This window comes from Nanorana parkeri, unplaced genomic scaffold (assembly GCF_000935625.1).
Source record: "Nanorana parkeri isolate BGI_ZX_2015 unplaced genomic scaffold, ASM93562v1 scaffold363, whole genome shotgun sequence".
NCBI lineage: Eukaryota > Metazoa > Chordata > Amphibia > Anura > Dicroglossidae > Nanorana > Nanorana parkeri.
In genome coordinates this window covers 133470-148505 of record NW_017306631.1, presented here as the reverse complement: position 1 = coordinate 148505, position 15036 = coordinate 133470, and the positions used below count along the sequence as shown (strand labels likewise).

At 42.5% G+C, this 15036-nt stretch overlaps 1 protein-coding gene across 1 annotated transcript in view; it reads left to right on the top strand.

Moving 5' to 3' along the window:
* ATRN (attractin) overlaps nucleotides 1-15036 on the top strand; it is a 164788-nt gene that overhangs the window by 48397 nt on the left and 101355 nt on the right. Inside the window, 9 exon segments of the mRNA XM_018558854.1 lie at nucleotides 1732-1886; nucleotides 4119-4203; nucleotides 7304-7524; nucleotides 7982-8097; nucleotides 10322-10460; nucleotides 11239-11414; nucleotides 12296-12509; nucleotides 12910-13095; nucleotides 14704-14940. Of these exon segments, the coding sequence (XP_018414356.1) occupies nucleotides 1732-1886; nucleotides 4119-4203; nucleotides 7304-7524; nucleotides 7982-8097; nucleotides 10322-10460; nucleotides 11239-11414; nucleotides 12296-12509; nucleotides 12910-13095; nucleotides 14704-14940 (1529 nt within the window).

The following is a 15036-nucleotide window of genomic DNA, read 5'->3' as shown; positions in this document are numbered from 1 at the left end:
GAAGATAAAAAAAAAAAGAAAACCCCCCCCCCCCCCCGGTGTTTTCAGACATAATGTGCTAGTATGCAAAGCACAATTACCTGCCAAAATGATCCCCTCCATCACTGAGCTTCTCTGTCAAAGCGCTTCCATCTTCTTCCCAGTCGTCTTCTGGGTTTCGACTGTACAGCTCCTTGATTGGCTGGGCCCCAATGATGTAACTCCCATGCATGCTCATGTGGGTACTTCATCTTGCCATTCTGGGTCTGTTTGTTGAGCTGTGCATGCATGGCTTAAGGTACAGAAAAAAAACTGGCTGACAGGTAGAAAGAATCTCTTCTGCCATAGAACACATGAGTTTTTTTTTGTATGCTTCCACTTTACGCAATCATACAATCAAAATTTTCTCAGTGACACTATGGGTCTGATCTCTGCTGTATTCTGGGCTTTGGATACTCACTGTATCCATTATGGGGTGTTCCCACTCCTCCGTACTAGATTTTTTTTCTTATATTATGAAGAATGCAACGGGGGCAGTGATGCTAATACACATACAGAGAGAAGCCACAGGGCACAGGAAAATGTTTTTGTAATCAAGACATTAGCATTGTGAAGCTTCACTATTTGTGCATGTATACAGTATGGGGAAGTGACGAGACCTGGAGGTTGCTGACGCCTACGGTTGAAGGGACAGAAGCACAGGACCTTAGAGAGGTTTCAAGAATATTTTTGTTGTTGATCTAACTAAATATCACTTTTGGGTGGACTGGCTCTTCAAGCATTTCAAATGATCAGTGTGTTTATTTTTTTAATGGGGTCCATGTCTAATTCCCTAGTAAAGTAAACTCTCAGGTATCCGCTATTCAACTAACCAGAACTCTCATCCTAACTAGAAAAAAATCCCGTTTTCTCAGTGTTTTGCTGATCTGCAGCATGTACAGGTGAAACTCAAATAATTAGAATATCGTGCAAAGTTCATTTATTTCACTAATGCAACTTAAAAGGTGAAACTAATATATGAGATAGACTCATTACATGCAAAGCAAGATAGTTCAAGCTGTGATTTGTCATCATTGTGATGATTATGGCTTACAGCTCATGAAAACCCCAAGAACCCCAAATCCACAATCTCAAAAAAGTAGATTATTACATGCAATCAATAAAACAAGGATTGTACATAGAACAATATCGGACCTCTGAAAAGTACAAGCATGCATATGTACTCAGTACTTGGTTTGGGCCCCTTTTGCAGCAACTACTGCAATTACTTTTGTACGATATTCTAATTATTTGAGTTTCACCTGTATTATCCTGGAAATGATTGTGTCTATTTGTCTTTGTTTTTGATTACTGCATTTCAATATTAATGTGAAGTTAATACACAGTTTATGGTATACTATAGTATGGGGTATGGCATTATTTAGACCTATTTTTAATAGTAACTCTCGAGTAACCAGAAACTACATTGATCCGGAATCTACCAAAACCTGTGGATGCCAGGTGATGGGGAGTTTACTCAACTAGGTTTATAAGTCCAGCCCTGATCTAAATATAACATTACATCATTTGGGAAGCATCCAATTTTTTTAGGAATTTAATGATCGAATATAGGAATATAGAATTTAAATAATGAGGGCATGCTGAGACCGGACTTTTACATTTGCAGAGACATTGACTCACAGAGCAACGGTTCATGCTAGAGCAGTTTGGGCCTTAACATGTATTGCCATTTTCTCTTGTCTCTGTCTCTAGGAAAATCTTAAAAGACAGCAAATTTTACCGATACCTGCACAGTGCAGTGATTATCAGCGGCACCATGCTGGTGTTTGGAGGGAATACCCACAATGACACGTCCATGAGCCAGGGGGCCAAGTGTTTTTCTGCTGACTTCATGGCGTATGACATCGGTGAGTGTGAAAGATTAACATTTTGGAAAAAAAAAATAGTTTTGTATTGGCTCCCTTTTCTTTTAGCGTGTGCGTGTATAAAGGTTTATTACAGTAAACTATTTAAAGAAGAACTCCAGGAAACTTTTTCTTAATCCTTGCAATGGGTATCCCCCCCCACCGCAAGGGTTAAGTGCTCATTTTTATCTAGGTGGTAAAATTAACTAAGTTATACTCACCTGAAGCTTTGAGCGTCCTCAGCATCCTCACATCTACACACTGTGTATAAACGTGAAGATTTACTGAACCTTAGATCGCTTCAGAGGGGGAGAGAGGCTCTAGGGACCGGTCTGAGAACATGCCAGCTCAGAGCATCGGGTGAGTCTAACTTTTTTTTTTTTTATACTTAGACACAAACAGGCATACGGCCGAACAAAAGGGTTCCCGGCTGGCCAGCTCAGTATGCCTTACGTCGGTGGCATTTACAGTTCTGCTATAAGCTCATGGTCGATTTAGCGACCATAGGCTTATACCAGAACTGTTCAGCTAACTGTCCCCTTCAAAATAATAGCTGTCATCTTTTAGACCCCAGATATTTCGCCTCAGCCCCCCCAACAGTAAAAAAAAAATAAAATAGAAAATGTAAAAAACAAAAAAAAAATGTAAAAAATAAAAAAAGTGTACAAAAAAAACTAATAAAAAAAGGACAACCACTCCCTCCCCCCACATAACACACACACATTGTTGTGCACACCATGCACATGCGCTGCAGTGCGTTGTTAGAACGCATCGCAGTGCATGATCTTTTTTATTTTTTTTTATTTAAAAAAACTCATTAAATTAACTGTGGCAGCGCATGGCAAAGCTTTGTGACTCATTGCCATGCGTTGATACCTTGTGTTGCAATTGAATATACACCTGTATCATGTTATCACAACACAAACACCAAAACAATTTTTTACATAAGTCGATTATTTACAGTTTTTGCATACCTTCATTTTTTTACCTTTTCGCAAGAAGGCACAATTACAAATTTGCTAATATTTGTTATTTATTAACTCAATACAGTTTTATCTTTTAGATTTACTCAGAAAATAATTTATTTTGTGCACGGATACTGATTTTGGTGTGTTTTAACAATTGAATTGTGTATTTTTATCGGTTTAATATTAATTTGAGAAACATTTGCGCAATTATCGCAGGGCCTACAAATTTAGTATCACCATCTTTTTATTCTACCGGGCCTGCGCTTTCAGAAAATATATGGTTTGGGGGGTCTTTTACAAACGCTAGCAACGCAGCAGTTGAAAATCAAATCAATAGGAAAAAATTGCAAAAAATGCAAAAATGGCTTGGCCAGCTGATTTGAAAAATGGTCCGGAGGGCTTGGCAGCGAAAGGGTTAAAGGAGATCTGTGAGGTGTGTGATTTCCATTCACCCTCATAGTTAAAGCCGACGTGTGACGACGAAACTGTGACAGGTCCGCTCTATTGATTTGGAAGTGAGCAGAAACATGCAGCCAATCCGCTCATTTCCCGATCTGCCAGCAGTAACGGTCAGTCACCGCTCCCCGCATGGATTTCTTCCTTCCCTCTCCGCTTCTCCAGTGCTGGGTGGAGGAACGGACGAGGGAGGGGGGCGGGCACAGTTGTCTCGGTCTCTCGATAGGCAGAGACCCCTGTCAATCAGCCAGCTGGGTGGATCACGACAGTGTTGTTGGGATCCGTCCCGGCTGTGGCGCTCTCAGTATATTGTGGGCAATAGCCCGCTATGTACTGAGCTTTGGGTCACGGTTAGTATATGACCTCCCGTGACCCTAAAGGGAACTATGTGGAAAACCACTTACCCCATAGTTCTTTTTTAACCCTTGCAATGCGGGGCTAGCCCCACTTGAAGGGTTTATAATTTTTCTTTTTTCTTGGAGTTCTTCTTTAAGACAACACTGACTTTTCACCAGGCTTTCTGATCACTGTGGCACACTGTGTGTTGCACATTTTTAATCCCAAAAGGTGACTTCACCTACAATGAAAGGTCCATTTGCTTGCGTTTGTGTCCCAAGCCAGATGTTCCCAGTCCTCCCCTGGTGAATACCTAATCTGGTAGGCCCCCATACTATAAAGTTATTGGTAAATCTGATGGCAGTTATTTAGTATGATTACAATGTGTGTGCACCTTCCTTGTCCATTTGGCTCAGTTGCCCTTTGCTAGATGAACTTAGAATTGTTCTGACATTTTTATTTCTTTATTGTTCAGCTTGTGACAGTTGGACTCAGCTGCCTCCGCCAATGCTGCATCATGACGTCAATCGTTTCGGACACTCTGCAGTTCTGAAAAATGGGTAAAAAAATTTAAAATCGCTTTTTTCATTCACTAAATATATTAACTTACGTCTTGGATCTTTATAAAGAGGCATTGGTATATTGGTTGTCAAAGGCCTTACTTCCCATCAGAATGACATCAGTGGACTAGAATTTTGCTTAAAGAATGGGGCAGTCTGCATTGTAAATTCAAATGGCTTTATAATTCTATCCGTTTACCGTCAATGGGATTTAAGAGAACTATGGGTTAACGTTTTTATCCCATAGATCTCTTTAGGGTCACGGAAGGACATATACTAACCTCCTCCCGTGACCCAAATCTCAGTATATAGCGAGCTATTGCCCGCTGTATACCGAGAGCTCCACAGCCGGGATAGATTCCGACAATACTGTCGAGATCCACCCAGCTGGCTGATTGACAGCGGGCTCTGCCTATCTAGAGGCAGAGCCAACTGTGCCCTCCCCTTCCCCTGTCCGTTCCTCCTGTCAGCGCTAGAGGATCAGAGAGGAGTGGGGGGGTGGGGGGAATGAACTGGTTGACAGTCACCGTTCTCTGCAGGGAGACGATCAGGAAGTGAGCGAGCGAAGGTATGTGTTCTCTCACTTCCCGATCAATAAAGCCGACCTGTGACAGTTTCAATGTTACATGTTGGCTCTAACTATGGGGATGAGTCTAAATCATTCACCTCATAGTTCTCCTTTAACTAATTCCCTTATTTTTGCATTGGATGGATTCCTGCTGCTTGACGCTGAGAGATGTTCTTCAGGACCAGGAGCTCTGACCTCTGCAGTCTGACGCATCAGTGGAGGTCTTATGCACTTGACTTTTGAAGATATTGACAGATTATCCATTTCATTCAGTCACTTCCAAAACCTTTACGAACTCCTGACCAGTTTACACAACATTATTGAGCTTCTCTGATACTCCTTCTCATTGTCATATTTATAAAGCAATTCGACAAATCCTGGATTCCCCCCCCCGTCCATTTGTGAAATTGGGAATCAGAATGAAGTCTTACCCTTACCTCTGATAAACAGCAAATGCTTTTATTGTTGTCCACCTCTACATCTATTGACTGCTGTGTAGCTGAAGTTAACTTTAAATGACTGGCCAGATGATATGACGTTCCGGTGAAGTTGCATGCCGGATATCTTTTAGTATCTCTTGCATGCTGGCATGGCTGTGGCCTCACGGGTACTTTTTGCTTATGTCTGGTGGCAATGTCCTCTTATTCAAAAATTGCGGTCGGATGTTCTAGGTCTTTTTGCCTATATTACTGGATTTACAATCCCATGGGATCCATGGAGGTGTTTGTTTCACCTTAGGCTGGGTTCACACCTAGGCGTATTGAATATGTGCGTTTGTCGCGCGTTTTTACAGCGATTCGCGGTAAAAAAAAAACCGCGCGTTTCCGAGGGCTACTTGGCTGTATCCCAATGGAAACGCGCATCAAAAACGCCCCAAAGAAGCTCCTGTACTTCTTTTGGGCGTAGGACGTTTTGTAGCGCGTTCATGCGGACTGTAATACGCCCAGGTGTGAACCATACCCATAGGAAATAATGGGATTTCGGTGTTTGAGCGTTTTGCAGAGCGTTCAAACGCGCTACAAAATGCCCAGGTGTGAACCGGGCCTTACTAATGACTCAGTGGGGGCGTTACAAGAAATCTAATTCCTCACATGTTGAACGCAGTGAAATCCTTAATGCCTAAATATTGGGAATGGCCTCGTATTCCGAGTAAAGAAGAATGTCTCCTTAAATTATATAAGATCCGCTTCCTAGTGGAGCTTGTACACTTAAAAGGTGATCAGCTTGGAAAGTTCCAGAAAACCTGGGCTTGTTAGATTGAGTTTACAACTACAGATACTTACTTAGGACTCATTACTCCTTTATTAATGGTCACGTAGACGCTTCTGGTTTTATGTTCCTTTTTAAGCTTGTGGTGATTACTGAATCCTCACCTTTCTTCCCCACATCCAATCACTATCCAAATCCTGCCGCCTTCATCTTCGCAACATCTCCAAAATACGCCCCTTCCTCACCAATGACACCGCAAAATTACTCATCCACTCGCTTGTTTTATCTCGTCTATTGCAACTCCCTCCTCATTGGCCTTCCACTACACAGGCTCCTCCCCCCTTCAGTCTATCATGAATGCTGCTGCTAGACTTATCAACCTAACCAACCACTCAGTGTCTGCAACCCCCCTCTGCCAATCCTTTCACTGGCTTCCATCCCCCTCCCCCCTCTGCCAATCCCTGCACTGGCTTCCAATAGCCCAAAGGATAAAATGTAAAATATTAACAATCACAAAGCCATTCACAACTCTGCCCCCGGATATATCTCCAACCTGGCCTCAAAGTATCACCCTAACCGTCCCCTCCGCTCTTCCAGACACCACCTGCTTTCCAGCTCCCTCGTCAACTCCTCCCACGCTCGCCTCCGAGACTTCTCTAGAGTCTCTCCCATCCTGTAGAACTCTTTACCCCAACCTGTCCGACTATCTCCCACTCTTGACTGCCTTTAGGCAATCCCTTAAGACTCATCTCTCCAGGGAAGCCTATCCCACCTCAACTGAACCATCACGTTCTCAAACAATTCATCCCCACACAGCTGCCTCCTCATGTATCACTACCCCCTCCCTTTTAGATTGTAAGCCCTCAGGGACAGGGCCCTCCTTACCATCTTGTCTTGAATTGTATTGTAATGTCTTCCTTATATTGTAAATCACTGCGCAAATTGTTGGCGCTATATAAATCCTGTATAATAACAATAATCCGATATATATTTGTGTACTTCCCCAGAACATCTATTTTGTACCACAGCCGACTTTGTCTTTGTCATGCGTCCTGTCCTTGACCCTTCTGTGTCACCCCATGTGTGTCCTATTCTTGTAATATTAATATTTGAGTTTGGTATGATTACTATTGTAAGGAAAGGAAACTTTGCTGTACCACGAAATTCTAATTGTAAATGTAATGAAAATCGGTTAATGACATGAGTTATTTTCCTGAAATCTTTGTCTTTTCTCTCAAATCTAATAGTTATAATAAAAAAATAAAAAAAAGAATGAACTAAAGCATCGTCCTCTAATTTAAGAAAGATTTTTCTCTCTTTCAGCACCATGTTTGTGTTTGGAGGATTCAACAGCCTCTTGCTCAGTGATGTCCTCATGTTCACGTCCAAGAGCTGTGAGGCTTTTACAAGCAATGCCTCGTGTACGGGGGCAGGACCCGGAATTCGCTGTGTCTGGAACAGCAATTCATCTCATTGTTTATCCTGGGAACAAGCGTCACCGGAGCAACAAAAAGACGTCATGAGCTCATGTCCTCCTATCACATGTACGTATGCTTTATGGTCCTCCTCAGCACCGCCTCTTTGTTTACTCATCTGTATCCATAGCAGTAATCATCCTTTTGCTCAGTTATTATTCCTATCATTCAATAAATGCAGGCGATATTCAGGGACCCTAAAGCTGGCCAATGCACACTATGAATTTTATTGATTCTTCTCCACAATTAACACTGCGAATGAAGGAATCCCTGCTGATGGCTATTGTATTCAGTAGGCGCTGCTCTAGTTGGAAAGGAGAGTGCTGACAGGGCAGCCCACAACTCCCAATTGTTTTCTTGGTTGTTTGGAAGAGGGCAACACCGGCATGTAGAGTTGAAGATGCTACAAAAGCCAGTGTGATGGAGGACCTTAGTTGGCGCTAAGGGACAGAATGCTGCTGCATTTGCTGTTTTGCATTTGCCCACTTTTTTTAACCGGGATTTCTTTTTCTGTTCTTTCCCGCAGATTCCGACAGTGAGAGCAAGTGCGATCATTATACAGACTGCTTTAGCTGCACAGAGAACACTAATGGATGCCGATGGTGTAATGACCAGTGTATAACACTTAATACCAACTGCACAGCAAGTCAGGTCAGTCTTTATAGTTCTGCGTTACAGCAATGACTTCACTGTACACAACCAGGGAAGCATAAAGCTGGCCATACACCTATATATTAGCTGCAGATCTTCTATGGTCAGATGGAGAAAGCGCAACAGATTCTTCCAGCTATGCTAAACTGTGTGGATGGAGGAATCTCCCGCTTGGCCAAGCTTCAGTCTCTTGCTAGTCGGCCCCCCGCTGGTTCTCAAAATACCTGAACAATCTGATTGGATGCAGGCATTGTTCAGGTGTTTTCAGAGCCGGCCGGGCCGACTAGCAAGATACTGAAGCTTGGCCCAGTGGGAGATCCCTCCATCCACATAGTAGATGGAGGAATCTGTTGCACTTTTTCTATCTGACCATAGAAAGTCTGCAGATAATCTATAGGTGTATGGCCAGCTTAATAAGAAAGGGGGGTGTGCATTTATCCTTTTCCATCCCTCTTCCCCAGCACTTTTGAGCAGATTATATTGTTATCTACAACACACTATAAAAGTTTATAAAAACGTGAAAAATATTTGGCTCCACAGTAGAAATGTTCATTCTATAATAAAGTAAAACCTTAACCCAAATATTGTCAAAACCACATTCTGCAAAACAATAAATGGAAATTTTTTTTCTATCTGTGGCTTTCTTCCCCCTTATTTATTGCAAAAAGTTCTCAAAAAAACGTGTGATCCTCCATTATAAAAACATGCTTTCTTAGAGGAGAACTATGAGGTGAGTGCTTTTCACTCATCCTTATAGTTCTAGCCGTCCTGTGACAATGAGACTGTCACAGGTCGGCTCAGTAGATCGGGAGGTGAGCGAACACATGCCGGTGTTCGCTCACTTCTCGATCCTGTCACGGCTCTCTGCCGTGACAGGGGAGGGGCTGGATTCCCCCCTCCGATCCGCCTGCGCTGACTGGTGGAACGGGCGGGGAGGGTACAGCTGGCTCTGCCTCTAGATAGGCAGAGCCAGCTGTCACTCACGCAGCAGGGCGGATCTCGACATCAATGTCGGGATCCGCTGCGGCGTCTCAGTATACCGCGAGCTGTAGCTCGCGGTATACTGAGCTTAGGGTGACGGGAGGACGCTAGTTTGTGTCCTCCTGTTACCCTAAGGAGAACTATGGGGAAAAGCCCTGACCCCATAGTTCTCCTTTAACCCAAAGTGCCCAAACCAGCTGGAGAAAAATCTCACCTTAGTTAATTCAGTCTCCTCTATTGAGAGACACAGGAAGTCTCTAACCTTTTAGGGCTTTACTGCCACCTACAGGAGGATTGGCAAAAAGCAGAGAAAAATCAAATTGTAGGCCAGTCCAAGATAACCGATCCTACTCCCAGCATGCCTTAGTTTTTTCCTTGTGTCCTCGGAGGATTGATACTTGAACATAGATGTCACCAGGATACAGCTTGAATATCAGTGCAAATCCATTTTATTGATTTATGACACTCAGACAAGCGCTTTCAGGGCCGCACAGGGTCCCCTTCATCAGGCTCAGAAATTTGAAGGATTGATGATTTTTTTTTTTCCTGTTCTTTAAGCTGCTTGCTGACCCATGCTGAAAGGTTTATTGCCCATACTACAATCATAGGGAGCTGAGGAAGGTCAGAGCTGCATTGTCTATTTAACCTTAATTTCCGTAGCAAAAAGGATGTAACTAACGTGAGCGTGTTCTCCTGATGGGACTCTTTGGGAACGTAACCAAGTATCACATGGATTTCTGAGGACTTTGCAAAATTTGTCAAGTAATGGGTTGAAAAGTCACAGATTGAAGAATGCTGTTCAGATTATAGACCATTTTTTTCCATTTATTGTTTTACACTATTTCAATTTGAGTTGTTTGGACAATATTTTGGTTAATGTTTCATTTTAATTAAGTTTAGGAGATTTTATTGTAGTCCTGCAGTTTCTAATTTTTATGTTCTATTTCACATTGATTTACTGTAGCAGCTTATTTAGAATGATTGTATTATGGTGAGCAGCGCAGAAGCATATTATACAAGTTTTTATGTTTCTAAAATGCGCTTATCTTTTAATCAATATGTGCTCTAAACCCTTGAATGGTTTACTCCTTATTTTTAATTTTATGGAAGGGTGTGGAACATTTCTTGTGAACATCCTTGTCAGTCTTTGTAGGGTGTCTTGTATCTGTGGGTCACTGGTGTTCTTATTGGGGTTCTGTACAGTCAAGTAACATATATATTTTCTGTTGGACAGGGGGCAATTACGCTATATGAACAATGTCCAAAAACTAACTACGGTAACTATTGTAACAAGAAGACCAGCTGTAAAGGCTGCGCCGTGGACCAAAACTGCCAGTGGGAGCCACGCAACCAGGAGTGTATAGGCCTGCCAGGTAATTGTCTATTTTTTATATAATATTCTTTTCTTTCTTCAAATAGAACTGCGGTTAGGCAATGGGCATTCAAAGATTTGCATGTTCATTCCAAGCAGGAAATAAGCTTTACAGTAAAGAACTTTTAGATGCGTTTCTTAGTTTGCTAGATATACAAGGGTATGACACCCACACACACCCACTATGTAAAAAAAGCCAGCACTTCCTCCTCTGTAGCGTCAGACATTGTGGGGCAATTCATCCTCAAAGTTTACAACAAAAAAGCATTTTTATTTTCTCAGTAGCTCATTCTTCTCACCCTCCAACCAGTGACCTTGTGCCAATGTTTTGCATAGATGGGGGCGCGCTATGATAAATGAAACCTGTAATAAAAGAAATATGAGGGCTGTCAAACTTTTTATCAGGGTCATTTGGGTAGTTTCTGTTGTCATTATGGTTGTTATTATGATTGGAAAAGAGTAAACACAGTTGATTGATAATAAATGGCTTCAGCCAAACACTACCCATGAGTGACAGGTTTTCGTGTTATCATTCATATTCTCTGAAAAATGGCCAGGAAATCATAAATTCTGCCAGGGGATGTAAACTTATGAGCACAAGTGTGTAGATTACGCTTTTGGATGTGTGCAGTACGTCGACTCTCTACAACTGGTTATAGCGCATATTCAGTATTTATCATTCCAGTTCTGTTGTACTTTTTAAACTACTGCGATCTATCGCATTTTTATTTTATATTTGTGAAAATATCTGGAGCTCCTTTGCTTTTCATCTCCTTCAGAAAACATCTGTGGAGCAAACTGGCACCTAGTGGAAAGTTCATGCCTGAAAATCGCCATTAATAAAGACCAATACGACAACGCCAAGCTGGTCTGCCGCAATCAGAATGCTGCGTTAGCCTCTCTCACCACGCAGAAGAAAGTGGAGTTTGTGGTGAAACAGCTGCAGAATATGCAGGTAATTATTATTATTACAACTGATATATAGAGCCCACGTTGTTCAGTAGGCCACACTGGCCAGTGTTGTAGTATCAAGCTTGTATCTAAAGACGGCATGTGCTGTATCATGTGTGAGGAAGGGATGAGGATGTCAGGATGTAATTAGTAAATCTCAGATTTGAATAACAGCATAAAATCAAGTAATACCTCTAAGCTTGGAGCTTTAGAATGTAGGGCTTTTGGAGTAATGTCTATGGTAATTATTATATTACGGTGGCGGTGGCACTAGAGCGAGATGGCAGACAAATTACAAGTTATGTGTAAACGGTTTTATTTGCCAGGTTTCCAGTTCTGTTCAGTCGGTCTTTTAATTTTTTTTATTGTGTGCTCTCATGGGCAGGGCCCTCTTTAACATCTTGTCTTGATCTGTATTGCAACCGTAATGTCTTCCTGACACTGTAAAGCGCTGCGCAAACTGTTGGCGCTTTATAAATCCTGTATAGTAATATATAAATAATAATGATATAAATTAAATTATAAAAATAATAATAAATTCACAAAGCTCTGCCATGCTGCTTCACATATTTCTCCCCATTTCTCACCTCCATCCTGCCCAGTAGATGAAATTAAAATCTGCATAATCTGCCCTGTCCAGTCGGGTGACTGAGGAGGTTGTAAAGCTCTAACCCTTGCTAGCTAGCCATTCATGATGGCAGAGATGTGTGAATCACAAAGCCTGATGTACATGTAGTAAAGCATAATTACCTCTTTTATGCAAATTAACATACAAATATTAAACTGCATTGACCAGATTGTTTGTTTTTTTTTTTTTTGCTTAGTTTTAGATTGAGTTTACATATTTGTTTTTAATGTTATTCTCTGTTTTTTTTGCAGCCAAAGACTGAGCTCACACCCTGGGTTGGGCTCAGGAAGATAAATGTGTCATACTGGTGCTGGGAGGACATGTCACCTTTTACCAATACCATCCTCCAGTGGCAGGCCGGGGAGCCCAGCGATGCTGGCTTTTGTGGTTACCTGGCTGAACCGTCAGCCACTGGCCTGAAAGCAGCAACCTGCATCCACACCATCAACGGCAGTGTCTGTGAAAGACCAGGTGAGAGCAGAGGAGAATGTGGTCCGTAATGAAGAGTAACCACATGATGCCCTATTGGTCCTAGAATTCAAATACATGTACTTGTGCCCATCTTCCCTGATGCACTGTGGTAACATGCGGTAAAACCTTTGAAAAAAATCTGGTGAAATGGCCCCGTTGTCTTTTTCCAGATAATCAGAGCAATAGGTTGCTAATTTGGTTGCTGTGGTTTTACTGCATCCTTTTATGTTTTGAATCATTTTTGACTTACACGGTAATTTTTGGTTCTGTATTGAATTTCTTGTTTTTCTATACAACAGGTGAGTGATTTAGACCATGCAATACCTTTTGTCAAGCTTTAACTTTGCCAATGTTATTGTTTTTTGACTGATATATTCTCTCCAACTGTTCTGACTTGCAGCCAATCACAGTGCCAAGCAATGCCGTACTCCTTGTGCCTCCAGGAACCAGTGCTCAGAGTGTACCAGTGCCAGCTCTGAATGCATGTGGTGCAGTAATATGAAGCAATGTGTGGACTCAAATGCTTATGTGGCCTCGTTCCCCTTTGGACAGTGTATGGAGTGGTACACAATGAGCAACTGTCCCCGTACGTATATATCATCACATATATCTTCCTGGTGGAACGCAAAATGCTTGCTGATTTTTTCTGATATGGAAAACAATGACTACTTTCTCTCCTCTCTATCCCCTCCTCTCCTCTCTACCTCCTCTCTCTACCACCACTCCTTTCGCCCCCTCTTTCTTTCCTCCTCCTCTTCTCCTCCCTCTTTCTTTCCTCCTCCTTCTCTTTTCTTCTCTCCTCTCTACCTCCTCACTCCTCCTTTGACCATGCTTTTCTTCCCCCCCCTATTTCTCTCCTTTTTCCTTTCACCCCTCTCCTTTTTCCTCTCCTTCTCTCTCCCCTCTTTTTTCTCCTTTCCTCCTTCTCCCCCCCTTCATCCATCTCAGCCCTCTTTTCTCCTTCTTCCCCCTCCTTCTTTCCTCCTCCTCCTCTCCTCCCCCCACCCTTCCCTTCCTCCCTCCACCCCTACCTCTTGCTTTCCTTCTCTCTCGTTTTGCTCTCTCGACTGAGATGAACTAAAAAATGGTTTTGATTAAAGAGAAAATGGATTAAGGAGACCCTGTCACCTTGCTCATTCAGGGCAGAGTAACTGTGTAAATGCCACTTAATATTCACCTCTTCATCTGTTCCCTGCCACTCCACCTTCTGTCACTGCTGCCACCAAAATACCTTGTTACAGGTTGTGATGCAAGGAAAGGAACAAAAGAGAACGCCTCCATAGTGTAAAAATTTTATTTAATAGTAAAAACACGCAGCTCTAAGGCACGCCCCCTTCAACAGAACCAATCATTGGTTCTGATGAAGGGGGCGTGCCCCAGAAACGCGTAAACCATTTATCAATACAGTGATCGAGGTTACTGGTGTTTTACATCGCTCCAGATTCTCCCTGCCAGGGGTTCCGTCCTCTCACCCTATTCTACTGGTTTTTATTCTACCAAACTGTTGTAAGTACAGCCTTAGAGCTGCGTGTTTTTACTATTAAATAACATTTTTACACTATGGAGGCGCTCTTTTTTGTTCCTTTTCTCATAGACTGGTGTTCCATCTAATCTGTGGGAGCTGCCTCCACCGTGTTTGCTGTATTTTTACTGCTGGGCTCTTTTTGGATTTGAAGGCACCGGTATTGTTTTACAATGTTGTGATGCAGCTCAAAGGGAATGGTTACGTCACCTCCTCCCTCGTGTGAGAGTGCTCATGTCTAGCAATTGGCTGCTAGTCCTGAGCACCGGAATCATGGCAGTAGGTTTAAATGCTCGTCATACCCGGAAGCACCAAGTATTTTACAATGGTGCCCACAGAAGGAGCGATGGGGGAGCGCTGAAGAGATATAAGGTAGTTGGGTGTTGAGTTTTATACAGATGCGGTCACATTGTTCACCTGTGTTTGTTGCAATATGTTTAGTGTAACAGTATAATGAGTTTCAGCACATGCACACTCATGAAGGTTGAGCATTCGCCCCTTTTGAAAAGCAAAGTGAAGCTGTCAGTATGCGCCAGTTGACTTAAGTCACTTTAAATTTGGGTGGTTCTGCTGACTCTGATTAAAGGAGTCTGTATGGGGTACAGAGCACTGTATTTTTTTCCTTTTCTGTATTGCTTCCGTTGATTTTCATTTCTTCTTCTTCCTCTGCAGCTGAGAACTGTTCTGGGTATCGTACATGTGTTCAATGTCTGGAGCAGCCTGGTTGTGGCTGGTGTACAGATCCAAGTAATACGGGCAAAGGACAGTGCATGGAGGCCTCGTACCGCGGACCAATGAAACTGCCCAGCGGGTCGGCAACTACTAAGCCCAGCTACTCTGAGCCAGTCATGGATGTCAGCTTGTGTCCTGCAGAGAACAATTACAACTGGTCCTTTATCATGTGTCCAGGTACCACAATAGTACATATCAACAGCCAGAATAGCACGTCTGAATTCTTTCCTAGCAAAGGATCAGTTCACTCAAAACTCAAATCCAGATTTTTGG